The 22,059-nt window shown below is 38.8% G+C and overlaps 1 protein-coding gene across 4 annotated transcripts in view; it reads left to right on the top strand.

Annotated features, from left to right (window-relative positions):
• KCNMA1 (potassium calcium-activated channel subfamily M alpha 1) overlaps positions 1–22,059 on the top strand; it is a 542,368-nt gene that overhangs the window by 120,393 nt on the left and 399,916 nt on the right. For all 4 annotated transcript variants that reach the window (XM_063307681.1, XM_063307680.1, XM_063307683.1 and 1 more), the window contains exon 2: positions 12,794–12,958. In XM_063307681.1, the coding sequence (XP_063163751.1) occupies positions 12,794–12,958 (165 nt within the window). The remainder of the gene's footprint in view (positions 1–12,793; positions 12,959–22,059) is intronic.

The raw sequence follows: 22,059 nt of genomic DNA, 5'->3' as shown, positions 1-22,059 counted from the left end.
ATAGCCAGCCTTTGGCCCTTTCATTGGAAGACCAGCATAATAAATGGGTCTGCAAATATGGATTTGTTGGACTTATTTTGCTTTAAGTACCTCTCCTCCAACACAGGGCAACACAAAAGCCCTATTCTTATGATACACTTACCTGTGTTAATAAGGGAGTTTGTAAGTCATGGTAAAACCAAAGAGGTCTTAACTTGCTTTTGGCCAGCTAAGGCCAGAGGGTTAAGCTTAGCCGTAACCTTACAGAGTCATATATAGTTAAACTGATCTTATGAAAACAAGCCTCCTGAGCCCTCTGTAAGTCTTTTGGTTTGAACCACGACACAACCAAACCAGGGTAATGAAAACGAACAGAAACAGATGGGAGAAGGGTAACATCCATAATGAGCTTCTCCAAGCCTGGAGAAGAGGATGACGGTTTGCAAAATATTACATGTGCAGAACATCCTCACATCCTTCTTTATTAGGAAAATCAGTGGCCACCTCCCAGGGCATCAGTAAGTAACTAGCAAGAGGATCAGGAAAGATTGATGTAACTTAATTCCCTTTTCCCTTTCAATAAATTTGGTTAAAGAAGATTCCGAGAATCTTGCCTTTGGGTTGCAAGTGACTGCCAAGGGCTTGAGTTAAATCTTGGCCAGCCACCAAAAGCTAAATTTACAGTAATTTAGGGTGATTGCAGACACTGGGGGTGATGAGACATCCAAGATATCAGAGGAACCCAGGCCTGGACAAGGTTCTTTACTTCATAATCTTCATCAGATTAACTTCTGGTTAACCCAACCTTGTTTAACTCAAGCCCCAGTTTCACCTATCTGCTGCCCCCCCCCCCCCGTACTGGAACTGCCTCTTAGGCACAATCCTCCAGATGGTATGGTAACCCTGAAGCAACCGAAATTATTATTTTTTTCCACTGATGTCTGCCAACCTTACATTTTCACTGCTAGATCTTTGTCAAGTTCAGAGTTCCTCTTGGCAGAGAAACACATCATGGAATCATGTGGTTGGAAGGAGTCACTAATGCCACTGAGTCAACTTCCTTTCAATACAAGAATCCAAATTAAAGTAGACTCAACAGATGGCTGTCCAACCTCTGTTTGAATGTATCTAGCAAAAGGGAGACACAGTCTTTCTGTCTAACTGATTTCATTCTTGGACTGCTCTTACTGATTGTAAGGAATTTTTTTCCTAACATTCAACTAGAATGAGTCCCTCTAATTTAAAATCGTTCTTCTATGTCCTGCATTCCAGGATGATAGAAAATACAGAAATGACCTTACAGAGAAGGAAGAAGGGAAAAGGAGAGATGCATTTAGGGTTGATTATAGATGAAAGAGAAAATTGGATGTTGATTTTATCAGTAGTTGTTGTATATCTGCATGCTTTTTAAATTTCAAATCTTAAGAGGTAACAGTTTAAGAAACATAGATTATAGGTCCTCTGGGTAGGAATCTGTCTTCATGTAGTCTGTTAAGCATTATGCACAGATGGTTTATCATTTTTAATATTCTACAGAACAAATTTGGAATGGCACTTCGGAGAGTTAAACTCACACTTTCCAAAAGAGTTCCACATCCGTGAAACAGTTTACAATACCTTCGTCATAGGAACTTGGCACACATAGACAATGAACTTAAGGTCAAGGTTTTCACCAGTCTGAACAAATTATGATGAGAAGGTAAACCATTATGTGGGATTCCACCTGAAAATAACATTGCCATGATTTGATGTGATTATTTTTTTTGCATCCTCTGTGGAGCCAGCAAAGTTCCATAGAGAGTGATGGGTGATAGGCTAGCCTTTTATTTATTTGTTTGTTTGAGTTATATAGCCAATGTGACTCTAGGTGGTTTACAATAAAGTAAAGAAAGTACATAAAATGCTCAACATAAAGGCAAAAACAAAAACAAAACGCGTAGCAGCCAGGCATTATTCAACCAATCATCCACACAGCCAGGAGACTGGCCCCATCCCATGCTCAGGGCCCCAGGTTCAGGCACAAAACCACGTTTTCAAGGTGTTCCAAAAGGCCAACAGGATGGGGCCAATCTAATGTCAGGGGAATGTTGCAATTTCTTATTGGTATGAGAACTACCAGATACAAAATAGTTTTGCCTCAATCAAAAGATTAAAACATGCATGCATATAAGGTCAAAACCTCCTGCCCATTTCTCAGTTCCAAGGTCAGATACAGTCTACCACTCATTGTTCTTATCTGAGTTCAAGCTTACAACTGAATTTTACATGCTGAGAATTATTTTGCAGCCTCTGAGATCATCAGCTCTGTCTCAAAGTTGTTTGAGCTCTTCAAGACACTCCATATACTTGATTTCAAACATACTTGCAATCATCCTGAACATAAGGTCTATGTAACCCAGATATGTAGCTAGAGTTGAGAATATAGTATAAGATCCCTAATAAGTCTAAAATTCTCCTGCCAACCTGGCAATTTGAAAACATGCAAATGTGAGTAGATTAATAGGTACTGCTGTGGCGGGCAGGTAATGGCGTTCCATTTAGTCATGCCGGCCACATGACCACGGAAGTGTCTACGGACAAACGCCGGCTCTTCGTCTTTGAAACAGAGATGAGCACCGCCCCCTAGAGTCGGACACGACTGGACTTAATGTCAAGGGAAACTTTTACCTTTACCTTTGAGTCTAAAATTGAGATTTAAATGGAGACCTTCTTTGTGTGAACTTAAACTTTACATTGCACTGCTCATGAGACATTTCCTCCACCTTTAAAAAAATGCAGGTTTGAACAGAGCCAATGTTGCTAGTTCATAATCAGGGCCCTCTTTTCTGCAGTAGCCTTCGATATAGCAGTGCATTTGCTGTTTGTATAACTGCTGCAGCTGGTTTCATATACTGCTGTGTGAGCCCAGGTAAACAGTTAAATGGAACTCTGAATAATTCACTGTCCAAGTGTGATTGCATCTTTTGGCACAGGAATGAGTTCATTCAGAACCTGAAAGCACCAGCTGAACTAAAGTTGAGAAATAAGATCCCAGGATTAAAAAGAAACATAACAAATTGTTTTTAAGATGCCACTGAAAGCATCTGCTGTGAACCTGAGATAGATAGATAGATAGATAGATAGATAGATAGATAGATAATCATCCATCCAGTATTATAATGCTGCATGGATTCAATCCAGTTAGAAACTCTTCTTGGCTCATTGGGATTAAAAGAAATTCTTACTCATTTGTTGATGGAATACTTATGTCTAAAAGCAAACTGGAAGGTAAAATGTGGAGCAGGAAAAATGGAATTTGGAAAACATCTAAAGCATAGAGATTAAAGACAGGTGAGCAACATTGAATGTCACCGTTTTCATTACTGGCTGACAAACTCATTTACAGTACCTTCAGCCAATTCACAAGCTGTATAATGTGTGATGGTGGGGATTCAGCAGTTTAAGAAAATGTACACTTAAAATGATCCTGCACATATTTATAAGGAAGTAGGTCTTCCAGGAAGAGTGGGCTTCCTCCCAATATTTTCAACACCAGACAACATTATTCCATAGCTGGGATAACAAAACAGAACCCTTAGATTCATAAGCAATCCCCTCTGAACACCATCTGCTTAAAGTCAGTTAATAGTGAGGATCAATCTCTATCGTGCTTTCTGAAAGCATCCATCTGGCCACAATTGCAAGCAAGGTAGTAGTTGAGATCAATCTTTGACTGGGTTTACACATCCACCAGATTTAACTGGATTTGTACAATCAGCCACAGGTGGCTGGGTTAGGACAGCAGAATAAATCATCAACCAAATCAGCTGTATTATATCTTAGTGTGATGGATAAACCTAGTCCTTTCTGCCCCATTTAACTATCCTTCCATATACTTTCAACTATTACTGCAGATGTTTTCACTGGGTTCCCTGTTCTGCTAGTATGGATCACTTCCTTGACACCAGCATTTATTGTGGAGCACACTGCATAAGTCCAAGCTAGTAAGTTCCCACTAGATAGATGGCTAATGAATGGTTTGATTATACGCATGGATTTTAAGTTGGGACATTTAGAAGTTCTGCTGTATTTTAGTTCATTAAGCATCTGTTTCCAAGATGATTTACTCTCAAGATTTCTTATATGGAGGACCACTGGATGACTCTAAATTCTAGTAATAGTTCTTAGCTTTTTTTCCCCACATCATGCTTTTGTCAACTCTGGCATGTCCCTACTTATTCACTTTCTTTTACAAAAGAAAAAAAAATCCCAATATAGGGAAATTGCACCAGTTTTTTTTCCCTAAGATGTGGTTACTCTACAGATCTATAGACAAGTATATGGTCTTAGGAGATATCCTTCTAACCCCTTTACAAAAGACCAACAGCATAAGAACCCCACAGGCACTGCTTGGCAGGTGCATTATTATCTGTGGATTTAAATTTGGAATGAACCATCACCTGCCATTGCTTCTCCAACAGTTTTTTCAACGAGTCAGTTCACATATCCAGCTGGTGATTCACCAAGCAATGGGAAATCCAACAAGTTGATTTGGATGTGATTTATATCTAACAAACCCACAAAGGAAGTTACTGTGCACTCTGCAAACTGTTAATCCTGTGGATTAACCTTCAGTTATAACAAAGTTCCATTTGCCCAAGTGTGAATTAAATTTCACCGAAGCCAAATTAATCTACAAGGCAAGTGGATCAAGAATGGTAGCATTCAAATAATATTTTATCTGACCAGACAGCATGAGACTATCTCTGAAGCCTCAGTCAGAATGTCATGAGATCAGCAAATCTGGGAAGTGTTCACCTCTAGGACAACTCTAGGATCTACGTGCCTAGGCTCCAGTACTTGCTGTCTTCATAAAGAAGGACATTACTGCAGAAGAAACATCTGAATTTGACTCAACTATCAAGACTCACATGAAATAGGGACACTTTTGTATAATTTTCTCCTGAACCTGTTATAAATCAGAACATTCCTTACTGCTTAACCCAGTTCATTAAGGAAGTCAGGGCACTTACTTCTTAAGATAATAAACCCTCAAAGCCCCATGCAATTATAAAGTTGTGGCTGAAAAAAGGACAAAACATGTATTTTATTAGCTTGAAGTAGGACACTACTGAAATCAGAAGTGGCACTTGCATTGTTTTGGGGCCAAGGCAAAATGAGTGTTACTAAACTTCATTAGAAAATAAAACCGTGGCATACTGTCTGACCTAAAGAGTTTAGTAACTCTTTAATATTGATTGGAATTCAGAGTAATGGCTGTTTAGCAATGATGCCAATTTGAACGATGCAGCTTTGACATTCCAACAAATATGGAAATTAGAGGAACTATATTAGTTTTTGTTTTTTTTATTTACGGACTAGATTATATAGATGGTTTTCTTATGATTGTGTGGGTTTTCCTTGGAGACTCCTGTCCTCAAATTAAAATTGGGGGCAACCTTAAACTATGTTCTCCTGTGACTCCTAAGTTCTGTCCAAAGCTATTTAAATTCAACTATTTTCTATAGGGATGGCAAGAATATTTAATCAGAATTGTAAAAACTTCTTAGCCCCAGTAACTGCGGCTTAATGGTGTTGTCCTATTGTAGTGGTCTTGGTTTTGTGCAGCTTAATTTTAGTAGTGAGTTTCTTATTTGGAGTCTAATAATATATTATCTGCATTTTTTTCTGCAGATGAGCAAGACATAAATTACAGAAACTAATTAATTAATTTTGTAAATCTCAAAGCAGGTGCTATGTCATTTCTTCCACCACCCAGAGTCAGTTTGGAGCCAGGCGGTGCCTAAATTAAATTACATTAAATTAAAATAAATTGAATTCCAATAAAGGCGATTCAACCCTGAACAAGTACACTTTGGGACATTCCTTTCAACGATGTTCAGGAAGGGAGAGAGAGAAAAGACTTGAAGTTTATTGCATGGCATGGGTTGGATTTTCTAACATCATATTCCATCTCTCTTAAGAGGAGCCCAAATACGGCATCTGACTGCCTCTGTAAAGCCAAAATTGGGCCTTTAGGCAAATATTTAAGTAGTAAGAAGTGGATAGGCTTAATGTAACAGTGCCAAAAAAAGATACAAGTGGGGGATGATCCTCCCCCTCCCCTCCCCTCCTCTACCTCTTCCTTCCCCTCCTCTCCTCCTCCTCCTCCTCCTTGTTCCACAGTAGTATTTAATCCAAAGTGTGGCATTTTCTTTGAGCAGCAATGCAGATAACGTGGGAAATCATACAGACTCCTGAGGAGAAGGGTATCTTGATTTTAACCATGATATTGATGTAATAGGATCAATTATGCTTATCTAAGTCTCATCCAAAATTGTGGCACTACTGAATTTTTTCCTGAAAGGTCAGAAATTCTTGCAGAGGTCAACTGTCATTAACCTCATGCAGGTAATCATTCATAATGAATATTGGTATTTTACTGTCTTTTATCCTGAAGAGGAGTAGCTGGTCTCACTTCTGGAGAGCCAAAGGAGGTGGCAAAGCAAAGGCCTGCTACCAGCATGAAATTGTTTGTGTTTTCCCATTTTTCATTTGACAGAGTGCATAAACATAAATCACAAGAAACCTTCCTTCATCATGTCTTTGGTCTTAATTCTTTATTAGTTCTTATATATGACTGATTGCTGCAAATACAATGATTTTTCTTGTAGATGCAATCAGTAGAAGCTTTATAAATTAGGGGTGCCCACAGTCCACGTAGGTTATATATAGAAGAGCAAATTGCAGCGCGCCCAAAGGCACAGCTCTCCCATGTATTAGAAAGACAGAGACTTGGTCTGCTTCCAGGGAGAAGAAGCATGAGCAGATTACGGGTGATTCAGTCTGAAACATTTCTTTGCTTCTCCAGTTTAGGCATTAAAACAGTGGATGAACTTGATGCTTGTTATGTCCATTTAGGGAAGAAAACAGACCCCAACCTTTGTCTTTTTAGTTCGTGGCAGAGCTGGTTGTGCTGAAGGTTGATCTTTTGGATGTTGGTACAGGCAGTCCTCACTTAATAACCACGATTGGGACTGGAATTTCGGTTGCTAAGTGAAATGGTCATTAAGCAAATCCGACCTGATTTTACAACCTTTTCTGCAGGGTCGTTAAGTGAATCACATGATCGTTAAGTGAATCATGTGGTTTCCCATTGATTTTACTTGCCAGAAGCTGGCCGGAAAGGTCAAAAATGGCGATCCCGTGACCATGGGACACAGTGATGGTCATAATCAGTTGGCAAGTGCCCAAATCATGTTCATGTGACCATTGGATGGTGCGACGGTCGTGTGAGGACTGGTCACAAGTCGTGTTTTCCAGCAGCGTTGTAACTCCGAACCATCACTAGATGAATGGTTGTTAGCGAGGACTATCTGTAGGTGTTGGAAGCTCCGTCATCCACAAGCACCATATTGGCAGTCCCTGGCCTGAAAACTTGGGGAGTGATTTATGATGGAGAGGACAGCTTTAAAATTTCTGCCCAGCTTTGACAGGAATTGGCTAACATTTGGTAACTGTGATCTAGTTTCCTTATAGGTCTTTCATTACATAAAATGGGCTTTCTCTTGCCTATTGAATATTTTGAAAAAGAAGGGGAAGGTAAAAATAAATATGGTAAATGAATTGGAATTTGGATGGCGTGGTAATAGAAAACCGACCAAGCATTTTTTTCTATTAACAGGAAGTCTCTGGTTCTGTCACAGCTTTAAAATAGATTTCTAGCCCTGTAACTCTAAATCTTCTCTTCTGATAAATATGCAATGTCTCCACAACATTTATAAATGTAAGAGAGACAACACTGCACCAAGTAATGAATACACCCTCCCACTTCACTCTATTTATATGTTCCTGTCATCAAGCAATTAAAATAATGAATACTTTACAAAACAACAGGTAAGCAGCCTGGCTGCATAAAGATAGCATTAACTTAGAATGCACCTTCTGTGTCTCTAAATAAGACACCAGTGAAAACTTCATTCTCAGATTCTTGAAATGGCCCTTTCTCTGAGTCCTGGACAGTTGACATTAAAGCTTTCTTCTAAGTATTGAAATTAGACTTTTCCTGCTGCACATTCCCAAGCAGATTTTAGCAGAGGCTAAATAAGTAGATTTAATACAGAGAATTAGGAAACCAGACATGTAGAAAGTCTCCATCTAACAACGCTTAGGAATATGTGTTAGTCTCAGAGTTTGCATCCTGGGTTTCTTCTGCCTTTTCAAGTCTACTGCTGCAGGCCTCCTTGGCTCTTCAGCCTCGAAGGCTTCTGCCACCTACCCTGTATTTAAAAAATGTCTTTCTCTAGGTTGAGAATCAGAGATGACCTGATCTGCGTCACTCACCTGATCATGAGTAAAAAAATGGAATTCAACTTGTCTGTGAAAATGTAGCACATATTTTTATGGAAATAGAAGGAAAGAGCCCACAGATTTCTTTTGGAATCTGAAAGCTCTCAGTCTCTTTCTTTCTTTGGGAGAGAGAGATTGTGTCTTGCTTGTTCATCCTTTTCCCAAAGCAGTGGCTTTCAAACGCTGTTGGGTTGAAAAGGCAGATACATATGCATGAAGAGGGTTCAGATAATTCCCCCAAAGCTCCAGAATTCCTTGAAACCTCTTTTGGGAACTATTTCTCTGGAGCTGTCTGCAAAGAATAAATCTCATGACAGTATCTGTGTTTTGAGGAATGTTGTTTCTATTGTATGACACTCAGGGGATGGGTAGTGTCATGTTCCCCGTTTCAACGTTCTGTTAACATCGTAACGTTTCACATGTCAAACCGTTTTTCCGTGTATTCCCGCCTTGCTCATTGCTGGTATTTTCCATTCGGGCGCTCTGCTTTGTTTTGGCACTTTGGAATGTATGTTTGGGTTTGCATTCCTATTCAAAGTTACTTTCCCAGGCGCATGTAACGGTTGCTAGCACCTGGGAGGGGGTGCTTGCTGACGGGTGCTTGGGACGGGACTGGATTGAAGGCAAGGCTTTTAAGTTTGTATTTGGCGCGCTTTTGCTCATTCTCAGCTTTCTCTGTATTTGCATACTATTCCTTCAATAAATCAGTTATCTTTAAGCCCGAGCTTGTGAGACTGAGTATTTGGGATTAGGCAACCATTACAGGCAGGTTTTGTTTTGTTCATCCAAGGGAGGAAAAACCCTGCCCTCCAAGCAACTGTTTATCAACATGAAGGGGATGTCAATGTAAAGATGGGAAAAATCTCTTTCAGGAAGTTGTCAAAACCTTGTTATTCCAGATGGCATCTGGGAATCAGGGACGTAAGAATTAGATACCTAGGAGGTGTTTGGCCCAATGATATATGATTTTATCAAATTACTTGGAACAAGTGTTTACTTTGTTGTGTGTTACATGTTTAATTGTACCTGTAAACCCCTTAGGTTTGCCTGATTGAAGTGATATTGCAATAAATAAATGATAAGGAAAAGATAAACTCTTGAGAAGTTAGCATGAAGTAACTTGCTTCGTTTCTGCCCTCTTTCTGCTGTTTCATGACATCTTCATCTCTCTTGCTGGTGCATTGCTGTTTTGTGGGATAAACCTTGTCAAAAGCTAGTATTTAAAGAAATAGGCTATGCAGCTCAGTGCTTGTTTTTACACAGATAAGTCTCTTATGTGTAGTGGAGTAAGGAAACACCGATAGGACTGCATCTCGTCTACTGGAGTACATGAGTGATTCTTTAAACTTAATTGTACTGGGAAGCCAATTTTCTTGCATGCCTTGTGGAGTGCCATGTCTGCTTACCTTCTGGGTCCACTGCAAAGACTGTGTCTCCTAAGAAATCTGTTTGACATTTGATTAATATATGCATATATTGACTGTTGGCCCTCTGTTCTTTTTTTGTTTTGATTTATTTTTGTAGTTTTTCATACATTTATCTCCTGCTCTTTTTTTTTTTTTTTTGCATTCTGTAATTTTTCCTATTCCTTTCTATAAGACTTGTTAAGAAAGTAATCATAAGAATAAGAAAAGTCAGAAGGGGGAAAAAGACAGTACTGGAGCTTAGAATTATGTCATATGGAAGTGCCATATGACAGTATGACATAAGGCATTTAGAGGCTTTATTACAAACTTTATTAAAAACGTCCACACAAAGGGAGTCAGTTGTTTCACTGAAGTTTGTACAGGATTGTGCCTTATAACTATCTAGTTAAACACTGGTGACCCAAGAAGTTGTTAGGTGGTTTGACTGATTGATTATGTGCCATCAAATCATTGTCAACTGTTAGTAACCACATAGATAGATTTTCTCCGTGATGATCTGTCCCTAACCTGGTCTCTCAGGTCTTCTAACAGTAAGAGATATTTCCATATACCTCCAAAAAGAGGGAAAAAAACCTATCAATATCCAGTCTAATAAGAAACTTTTAAAATTTTATTGGCATAGCTGGAAGAAATTTTCAGGCAACATTGCACCTTTTGGCACTTTTTGTTTTTGTTTTTCTTTTCTGTATGGCAGAAAAGAGAATGGTTAGAGTTAGACTTTACAATTTGGGTGTTTTCAAATCAGGAATTCAGCAATTTGCACTCTACTAAATTTCTTGGGAATATGCTTCATGGAAACAAAATTAATCAAATTTAGAAGTCTTGGTGTACCATACAAGGGTGGGAGGGAGGGAAGGAAGGAAGAAATGAAGGAAGGAAGGAACTAATGCAAATTCTTGGCTTGATTGATTACTGTTTCTTCAGATCTGATGCATCTGAAGCACATGTTCCTCCGCTTCAATTTTCCTGGACTTCCTTATATTCCTGGGAGAAGAGATGGCAAGACTGTAGAAAAAACATCACATAGGACCTAGTAAGAGATTGGAATAGCTGAGTATTAGTAGATAAAGACAAAGACTCTCTTGAGTTGATCTTGGGGGCTACATAAATCCATCCATCATGTAGATCAGAACTAGCCAGGAAGTTCCTTGGTTGGAGCCTAATGACATTCCTCTTGTGTGCTACTTGTGATTGAAGCATATTTATCTTGGATGTAAGAACTCAGTAGTTTTATAGTAGCAGTTTCTGGAGACACCGAATATGAGTGGTATTGGCCAGTAGTGATTCAGTGGGTGTTTTCTTTGATTTGCTTTTTCCTCTCCCTCTGGTGATTCAGTAAAGACTGCTGCTTACAGAGAGGAGCGCCTTGGATTAATCAAACAGCTTTTTAAATAGTGATCCTGCTGGAACTTTGCATTTCGTTTTTGCTTGGCATTTTAGACTTCACACACTGCCCAGTGTGAGCTTCCTTGAGAAACTAATTCTAGAAACCATAAATTAAAATGATGCATGACTAATATCAATATTCTTCGCATGTTGCTTTTAGGTTAATTTTGTCTATGAATATATTCTGCACAGAGGCTTACATACAAGGCCATATAAATACCTGGCTGCTTTCATTTCAGAGATTTCAGGTGTCAGCTATATTGCCCATGGGAATTAAGAAAGGGGCCAAGCATCTTTGGGTTTAAAATACCTAATCAGTCTGTTTAGCAACTCTTGAAATATGCCGCACACTGAATATTCATTGTGTGTAGCCCTTTGAGCAGAAAAATGCCACTCTAGGAAGGTCAGTCAACCTAAAACAATTCTTATTTAATCATCATCACATGTTGCTTGTATCTCCACCCACGGGTCACTCTGGTTTGCTTAAATGATTTGCTACACAGTGTGGAGCTCAGTGACCCCTCTCCCTCTAGATCAACACTTTGGAGAGTGTTCATCTCTTCTACTTCCTGTCCCTCTCTCTCCACCCCTGATGCTCCTGGAAGCCCATCACTTCAGGCTGTCATATGATCGGATCAGCCTCAGTTGAAATTTATTTATCTATTTATTTAACAATGTACATGGCCGCCCAACTCACACAAAGTGACTCTGGGCAGCTTACAAAGTTAAAATTCACAATACAAAAACCCATCAACTCGCCACCCCCCATGGCAGCCACAAACACAATCAAATCAGCCACTTGATTGGCTCCGTATCAACCTGGGGTCTCCGGGCCCACTGACAGAAATGTATCCAGGCCTTCTGGAAAAGTATCAAGGTGAGGGCCAATCTTATCTCCAGGAGAATGATGTTCCATAGGGAGGGAGCCACCATGGAGAAGGCCCTTTTTTGTGTTCCCATTAGATGAGTTTCTCTCATATATGGGACCTGCAACATACCCTGCCTCCCTGCTCTGGTGGGCCCAGTAGATGTAGCTGGGGAAAGGCGGTCCTTCAAATAACCCCAAGCCATGTAGGGCTTTAAAGTTGATAACCAGAACCTTGAATTGAACCCAGAAGTAAATCGGCAACCAATGCAGCTCTGCAAAAGAGGTGACACATGTGCAAATCTGGACTTGCACAAAACTATGCAGACTGCTGCATTTTGAATCAACTAAAGCTTCCAGATAGTCTTCAAGGGCAGCCCCATGTAGAGTACATTATAATAGTCCAAATGGGAGGTGACTAGGATATGGGTGACTGTGAGAAGGGCACATTGGTCCAGGAATGTATAATATCTATACATATGGTATAAAGTGCTGGGTTGGATAAGGAACAGTGGGCTTTTAAAATGTATCTTTTGCTAAGAAGGTAGAATTGAAATAAATCTAACCTTTTCTGATGTGAAGGGATGCAGGAGAATGGCAGAATTCAGAACACTTAGTGTCCACAATTACTCAACAGTTAATAATCAAAGAACTGAGTATCACTTATGAGATTTGTATCTGTATGTTTGGCTAAGGAACAGGATTTCCCCACTTATGATAAGATGTAATGTTAACTGTTGCATTTACTTGGTTCTCTGTGGTTTTTAACTATGGCGATTCTAACTATTCTCCACTTTCCACTTTCTAGGAGGCCCAGAAGATAACTGGCAATGGCGAGACCCAGGCAGATGGGGATTTGAAAGGCACAGATGACAAAGAGGAAACGGTGGCAGCAGAAGTGGGCTGGATGACCTCTGTTAAAGACTGGGCAGGGGTGATGATTTCAGCCCAGACCTTAACTGGCAGAGTTCTTGTGAGTGTTCCCAATCTTGTTTCAATTTCTTCCGACTTTCTGTTAAATTTGGGTTCCAGTAGCTAGCTGATAGCTCTGTTAACAATGGGATAGGCTCCATATCAGCAACTATTTGATGGGTGGTTGGAAACTGGAACGGTTTCATGGACTGTTATCTGTGTGTGCAGGAGGGGGAACAGCAAGAAAGCAAGAAAGGACCCACACATCATGGTGTCACTGTGCAAATGATGCAACTTATGTATTTGCATCAGTTGTTATGATGCCTTTTCATAATCCCACCATTGCTCAATAATATCATGACACACGTGTGGTCATTCTGACGTCATCATGGATTGCTAAGAAGGTTGCTGGGCACAATCAGTAATAAGTAAAGCCTTCAGAGGATCTTGCAAATGCTTGATGTTTATAGTCAATAGGAGAGACAATGTGGCCATATGAAACTACTTTAATTCTACAGTTCTTACTTCAGAATGTGTTTGGAAAACATAAATGGGACTCACCTTGCATTATTATTTTACCCTGATAAAATACTGTTAGATGGTCTTCAATTAAAACTACTAGACTAATTGGTATACAGCACCTTCATTTATCAACGTTAGCTTGTAATTTCAAAGAAGATCAGATATTCAGGATACGCCATCATTTTTATATCTGTAATGTGGCAGCCACCTCCAGCCACACCAACTCTTGCCAGTGATTTTGAAATTATATTGTGAAAAATGTATTACCAGGAATGTCATATTTAAAATCAGGCTACATGCTGTTCTTTAAGCGGATGGAATAAAAGATACTTTATTTTTTTTTAGTATGATGATGGTCTATAAGCCAATAAGCATAGTGCTCAGAGAAACACTTCCATGCACATGGTGTTGTTCCTTTATGATTGTTTAACTGTAAAAACAGTTTAACATGATACATTATGTTCTGAGCCCTTTACATCCAGAGGGGAATATCTCTTTTCATTTGAGTGCAATCATTTTGGATGTAGGCACTGTAGCAGTAATCCTGCTTTGTAATGCAGTATGCTTTTAGACAGAGTAAATGAAAATATCAGTCTGCTAAGACACACTGCAGGTAATAGGCTAATTGGGGTTAATTAGCTAAACTTAATGTTGAGTATGTTTTTTTAAAAAAAATATTATTATTATTATTATTATTAATCTAAAAGATTTTGTATGATGAAGCATGTTTTAAAACAGGTTTTAGCACCTTTTAATTTTATCTTCCCCAGCGTGTTAAAAATTACTCTGCTACTTAAAATTGTCCCAACTGCCACAGAATCATTTGCCACTTGTAAAGAAAGGGAATATTAATTTTTAAAATATCCAGCTGGAATAATATCAATCTTAGCTTAATTGTCTTTGAAGAATGTAGTTAAATGGCCTCTGTAGTACATACCAAGTTGTAAGGTCAGTGTGGTTAGAATAAGGAAGGTTCGCTTAATCAACTCTGGATATAAGTAACATTTTTAATGAAAAATCTAATATGCATCTTTGAATATATAAAAACAGCTTTCCTTTGAAGTATTTTAATGACTTTGGGTGCTAAATCTAGTTCTGGTCTTACTTTTCTTGATAACATTAATTCAGCCAAAATAAATGTTCCGCATTTTAATTTTTACAATTATTTTTAATGTTCCAAAGAATTGCTAACTTCATCAGTTGTTCTAGAACCATGCTTTCATTTGACTCAAGAATATAATTATTTTGTTTTTTTGGGGTGGGGGGAAAATATGAATTAGATTTACCATATTTATTTTGGCCTTATTTACATAGTAGGCACCAAAAAGATGCGGAAAATCTGCAGGTCTATTTTGCAGAGTTTGCCATTTTAAACCTTCAGAAAAGGAATAGTTTAATTATACTGTAAAAGATGATTTTATAGTACTCCTTAAAATCCTATATAGTTTCTTTTATATATTTTTAGAACTTTAACCTCCCCCCATCCCCCAGACCTCTTTCAATTTGTTTTTTTTTAATTTTTGACAGTACATAACGCTCCTAAAATTAGACAGTTTTTCTGTGTTTATAAATTCAATCTGCCACATTTTGCACCCAATTCAATGCTCCCATAGTCATTCTAGTGATTTCATGTGCTGTGGACCATCTGAGTAAAACTCAGGCTGGGCGCAATGTCTGAAAATATTTTTTTAAGATATGTAATCTTTGGTTCTTTCTTCTTAGTGACATAGAACAGCGTATTTCCAAAAGGTTTAATCATTCTCTTCCCCCATCCCCTCTCAAACCAAATGCAGAAAATTCCTTTTTATTGAGTAAATAATTACATTTTTGTGTTGGTCAGTTGCAGATCAAAATTAGATCAACTAGAATGACAGATGAAGGAATTACAGTACCTCTTGATACTGCAGGGCACAGTTTAAAACAAAATCAATATTCCACATTCTCCATTAAATAACTTTTAGGGAGGAATTTCCTCTGTACATAGGAATCGATCTTTGGGTTTGCATGCTCAGACAAAGAAAACAGTTGTGTCTCTGCTGTTGTAATGGCTAGGCTCAGCAAAGAAAAAAGAGTTAGCAAGGTTAGACTTCATTAATGTTCCTATCCTCTCCAATTCCCCCTTTCCCTCCTTTCATTCAGTCACTTTCTCAGAATGTGTTCCATTGTGGGTAGCCATAGCTCAGTATGACAGGAGAGGTCTCTGCCTGCATAACTCAAAATCTGATCTGTGCCCTCTTCTTTATCAGAGGAGAGCTGAGAAGGTCTACTTAGCTAAAACCATGGAATCATGTTCCCCTCCCTGTTGACAGTACTTGGCTGCATGGACCAACGTTCTGAATCTTATAAAGCTGTGTTACATGTTCCTCAAGCTCTTGGCAGAAGAGAACATTGTGATGCCTTGGACAGTATCAAGACCTTTTCTTGTGCTATGAATTCTTCAGCTCCATAGTACTATGGCCTGATCACAGGGGAAGGGCTTCTTAATGCGAGGTATTCAGAATTCAGTCCCAGGGGCATTCTTTGTCACAGTGATGGAAATCTCCTTTTCATTACCAGAAAGTAAAGGCATGTTACTTACATTGCTTTCATAGAATGATTTCAATACACGCACCTTTAAGCTGTGTTCATTAACATGGCTGGAAATTCCCATGGCTTACTGTATAAACTGTTTTCTCAATGAACTAGACACTATATAAATTCAGAGCTGTCATGAAATGGATAGCTGTTGGAACTACAGGGTGGGATTCTAAATGACAGAATGGATACAAATATAAGATGACAGAAAAAGGGAGTCAAGAAAACCAGTGGTAATTTTTTAATTTGATAGGGTAGGTGATAGGTTTAATTGTCCAATTGACTTCAAACTCATATATAATAACCATCATCTTTTAAACTCTACATTTCTAAGACATTAAAAAGTTGGCCCTTCTTTTCTCTAGTGAACAATACACTTCTTTTGAACCCCAACAAAAATCTAGCAATTCCTCATAGATTTTTTAAAATCACCATTTAAATGATATTACTGTTTATATATTCAACATGTTATTGAATCCATTTATAGGCAAGGTGTTTTGCTTTGTTATTAATGGACATTTTCTTCATCTGAATTTCTTCCTGGATATTGGCTATCCAAATCACTGTGTTTTGAGCAATCTACCCTTCTTCAGTTTTGAACTCCTGATTCAGCCACAGTATGGTCTGTGCAATGTTGCATTTGATTTACAAGTGAGAAGAATGCATTAAATCACAAGCACACAATGTTTCACAAAAAGGAACAGCAATGGGATTGCACTTTTCACTGATGCTGCATTTCAGTGAATACAGCATTCATGACCTATACCAACAACAGCAGCAAAAAATAATATTAACTGAAATAATATAATTTTCTCCCCCCACCCTGCCCCAGATGAAGCCAGAAGTCAGACATAGTAGGGCATAGTTCAGAAGCAACCTATGAATAATGAAACAAAAAGGGGGATAGCCACTTTCACTTTTTTTCCCTTTTATTCTCACATTAAAAAAAAAAATCAGGGTTGTTAGCAAGTACATGTGTGAAAATGATTTAAGAGTTACATCTTTTTCCTAGGCAGCTGTCAAAACCAAGAACAGTTTGTGAAAACTTATTCTGTTCTAAATTAATCCTAAGCATTTCGAAAATAAAGCTGTTGAAAGAAAACAACATTTGAGATGCTTTTTATAATCTGGTGGCTAGAACAGGCACCATTGTTTGATGCATATCTTCTCTGCAGTATAACTTTGTCAATTACTGGTACTAAGCTATATTTTTATGGCCTATATGATAGGTGCAGTTTGTGTCTAAAGCACATTATTGGCCCTTAGTTTCCTGGGCTGTAACTGCAAAAGAAAGTTGTTGGGTAGGGCTGCTGCCTGGTTATCCTCTGTTGGCTGATTTTGAGGTCTGTTTGGAGGATGGACAATATCAAGCATTACTAAGAGGCTGACATTCGGCCTCCTGATCTCTGAAAGCAGATGGGCCATAGTCTTGTGCATGGACAGACTTCACATTGCTTCAGCATAGCAGCACAGCTGTTAGGGGGAAACTTGGATCATTTTCCCAACGTTGATCTAACCCACCATCATAACAGTTGCTCCTGTCAGTCTCTGATATTATTATTATTATTATTATTATTATTATTATTATTATTATTATTCATTAAACATGTTTTGTAGCAACAGGAGCAGCCACAAAATCAGGGACAGAAAGCTTATATATTACTCCAGAATAGGTCTCCTACAATGAATGAGACCAGTCCTATCCAAGAATAAATTTTACAGGACATCCTGGAGAACCCCCTGTGGAAGGTTTTTGATGTTCCTAAAGCCATATTTCATTCTCCTGATATTGATTATATTGAAAATAGGGATGTGGAAGACTAGCTGTGCCAGTGGACAATTCTTCAGGCTGCTTTGGAGGCTGACAGCGAAGGCTCGAGAATATCATAAAATCATTTAGAATTGGAAGGCACCTTAGAAGTCAACCTCCTGCTTGGTGCAGGATTCACTTCATCAGATGACTTTCCTACCTCTGTTGAAGACCTCAGGCAAAGGAGAATTCATAACTTCATGTGGCAGCCTGTTCCAATCAGGAAGTTCATCCTGATGTCTGTGCCTGAATCTCCTTCCTTACAGTTTTAACCCATTGGTTCTGGTCCTTTCCTCTGAGGCGATAGAGAATAAGTCCACTCCCTCTTCTGTGTGATAACTGTGCTATCTTATCCCACTCTATCATATCATCTCTAGGCTAACCATATCCAGATCCTTCAACTAGTCCTCTCAGGGTTTGTTTTACATCCCTCCTCTGAACTTGGTCCAGTTTGTCATAGTCTTTTTTGAATTGTGGTGTCCAGAACCAGCCACAGGCTTCCAAGTTGGGCCTGATCAGTTGAACCAAGTGGTTAGTTCTTGGCATGGTAAATTTACTTCTGCTTGGTATCCTCCAGATACTTTGTACTATAAGTCACATAAACCTAGGCAGTGTGAGGCAACATGGATTATGAGAGTTTTGTTCCAAAACATCTGTTAGGATGGCATGTTATGCACCCTTAAAAGTAACAGAGGCACAATGACATTACTGGTTAAAATGAATTATTTTTCTTTTGTCTTCATTTTTGCAGATTTAGGATTTTGTTGTTCCCTACACAACAGGTATGGTAATCCTAACAGAGACCAAAGTAACTGGTTTTACTTTTTTTTTTTTAAGGAAAACATTATGCCTATGATTTGTTGCCATATTCTGGCAGCACAATCTTGGGAGAGGCAATTGCAGAAATGTTCTGGGGGTTCTCCTGAGCAAGGAATTGCTCACTCCTGCTTTAGTAGCTAATTTTCCTGGGGAGCTGGGCTAGGTAATTTTAAAGAGAATATGCTATTTAGATGGTATAAAAGAATCATCAGTAAACATGGCTAGAGAATAACAGTGGCTTCTTCTGCTTGTTCCTAGGAGACCTGTTAGAATTTTTCACGGGCAAAGTCTGACTTAACATTGCCACATTTATCTGACAACACATATAATATGTAGCCAAGATCTGAAGAGTAAATTGAACATAGAGGCCTATGTCAAGATTCCTATTTATTGTTTGGGTGACTGAAACACAGGGCCAAACGCTTATCTCAGACAATGAATAAAATGGCCTTTGCATGAAATGCATCAACCCAGCATGCTTGCAGTTCTGAGGGTGCCTCTCTCACAAACCACATTGATTAAAAATAGTGCCAAGTATATTGCACCAAGGAGAGTTCCAAGGGTGTACAAAGAAAATCATGCAGCTTTTCCCATGAAGGCTTATTCTCACTGAGCTACAGTAAATATCTGCTGAGGATATGCCCTACAGTTAGAGACTTAGTGCCAAAGGCAATAAAGTGCATGGTGGAAATAAGGTAGTAGTATCTGGTCAGAGCAGCTATGCAAAAGTTAAGACACCTTTTACGAGAAGGAGTAGAAAATGAAAAAAATCACCCTTTGCCAATCTGGTATCCTTAAGGACATGGGCTACAATTCTCATAATATCCAACCAGTCCAGTTTGGTAACCTACACCCCAGGGAATTTGGATTGTCTCCCACCCAGGTCCACCCATGTAATAACCATTAATTCCATTAACCTTAGAAGCCTTCTTTAGCCTTCATGACTCTCTATACAAACTGAGATTCACAGGACAGGGTTGTTGCTCTTTAACCCTGCAGAATGATTGACTGCCCAGCAACCAGCAGAAATTTACTGCAACAGAAGCTGTAGCAAGCAAATGGACTATGGAATAATTTCTGTGAGCATTTATTTATTGTTGATTCATTAGACATATTTCCTGTTTTTCCTCTAGGAGCTCAAGGCAATCCATACATTTTATGTATTTATTTATTAGATGTGTATGCTGTCAAAGCTTTCCAGACGCCAGGTGGTTTACAACCATTATAACTCCAAACAGAACCAAATAACACCTTCACCAACATGATATGAAAATAATACCAAAATAAATTAAGTAATTAAGTAAATTACAACTGACAAATGGTGGCAGCAGTCACTAATACTTTATATACCTACAGAGAATAGGAGAATGGGGAATACCATGGATTATAAAGCAGCACAGCTAGAGCAAATTATTCCATATATTCTGGTAGATTCAATGAAATGGTGGACCCAAATAGAAAATATTTAATATTTGGAAGAACATCCATCAATCCAGGGTTCACCACCTCTCCATCCTTTGGAGAACTGTTGAGTCAGAGTAGAAGGGGGGTATTTTTCTTGGCTTTACAAGGCATTATCTGACCTTCATAGTCATTGTTATAGTTTTATCTGTACCTTGTCAAAATGAACTTACGGAGTTCAAATAACTCACCTACAGTAACATCCACCACCGTGTTGGAGTGAAGCAAAGAAAAGAGTTGCTTAAGCTGCCATTAGACCAGGAGGCTAAGAGAAAATGGTCCAAAGTCTCCCACTAAGTTTCTGGGGCTGAGAGGCAACTTGAACCTGTATTTTCCTAGCCTGGATCTAATTCCATAAATAATATACCAAAATGGCACTTTCCTTACTGATGTTATCAGTGCATACCTCTTCTGGGAGGAGATGGGCAGTAGCAAAATTTGAAAAAAAACCCAAAAACCTCTTGGAAGAATACAACTTTCAATGGCTGGGTGTTCATGATGCCTCTGAGGTGATCTCAACTTCTGGTGACCACCTGGATGCAACTATGCCATTTGTGGGGCAATAGCAGAGAAGTGGTTTATCTCTGTCTTCTTTAGGGGAAAGAGAGAGAAAAAGATTTGGATTTCCCAGTTTATACCAACATGTCTGGTATTTCCCGGTCATCTCCCATTTAATTACTAATTAGGCCTGAAGTAGGTTAAAGTAGGGTACTTCAGCATATTGGGGGAATTCTGCCATCGCCTTATGTGTAAACCAGACCATAACATTGAGTCATAATATGGTTAAAATTGTTTATTTGTTCATTGTAACACATTGTATGGACACAGCAGTGGAGTGCTATTAATCTAGGTTTAGATTTAGTATGTTGGGTGAGCCCACCATTCCCCATTTATTTCTGTCCCCATGTAACAATGAGCTCCTGCAAGGCTAAAGTATTTCTGGAGGCTGTAAGATGCTGAGAACTCATTTAACAATTAGAAACAATATAAGGATTTGATTTTTCCTGTTTACCATGGGGGGAAAGAAGCTTGGAGTTCATTCTCAGATGACAGTGTTCGTATGTGTTGATCTGCTGGCAGACCCTTTTTCTTCCCTTGCAATTAATTTATAGGCTGAGAGCCTCTGCTGGTTTGAGTACTGATACACAGGGTTCATGTGTTTTCCTCTTTCTGTATAAATCGGTAGCAGCTCTCAACGTGAGAGGTTGCTCACTGCTGAACTGAAGATGCATGTTCCAGATTGCTTTAATCTCCTGTGACTACTGTGTGGGCTATTCCCTCAGTTTCCATGGAGACAGGAATAACGCTTCTGGTTGGGCTTTGCCAGCCACAGAATTATGATGCTATAAAGTACACAGTGATGAGTTGGTCTTATTGGTTACTATGGCAACTTCAGCTTCCTTTAATCTACCCTCTGTGTGTGTGTGTGTGCGTGCGCGTGCACGTGCATTAAAAAAAAATCATCTGCACTGATACTGTTGCCAAACCTATGGTGTATTTGTGGAGATGTATTTTTGGGCTTGTATGAAATACATGCCTATTTAGTTCTGTGGGACAACACAGCATATATATATATTTTGGGCCTATATTTTTTGGCACCCTGTTCCTTCTCTCTTGAAATCAAACTGAAAACCCTGTGAAACACTAAGACTGCCATCTGCCTCATTTCAATAGGATTGCCAGGTTCTGTTGAATAATGACTTCCATTCATATATATCCAGGATTTTAAAATTGGGGAGCTATTTTTTATTTGAGTAAGAGAAAGCACATGCATAAATGCGCCATAACATGATTCACTATTATCATTAACATCATGTGATGTTGTGAAATGCTGATCTCTCCATCTCTCCAAGATGTAAAGATATGGTTTCCTATTGATCCACATTCTATGTATTACACACACATAATTTCAAGATGTTACAATCATTTTTATTTGTCTGGTTTTGTTGGTAATAAGACTACATTTGTTCCTTCCA

This window comes from Candoia aspera, chromosome 6, assembly GCF_035149785.1.
Source record: "Candoia aspera isolate rCanAsp1 chromosome 6, rCanAsp1.hap2, whole genome shotgun sequence".
NCBI lineage: Eukaryota > Metazoa > Chordata > Lepidosauria > Squamata > Boidae > Candoia > Candoia aspera.
This window is presented reverse-complemented; position numbering and strand designations above follow the sequence as displayed.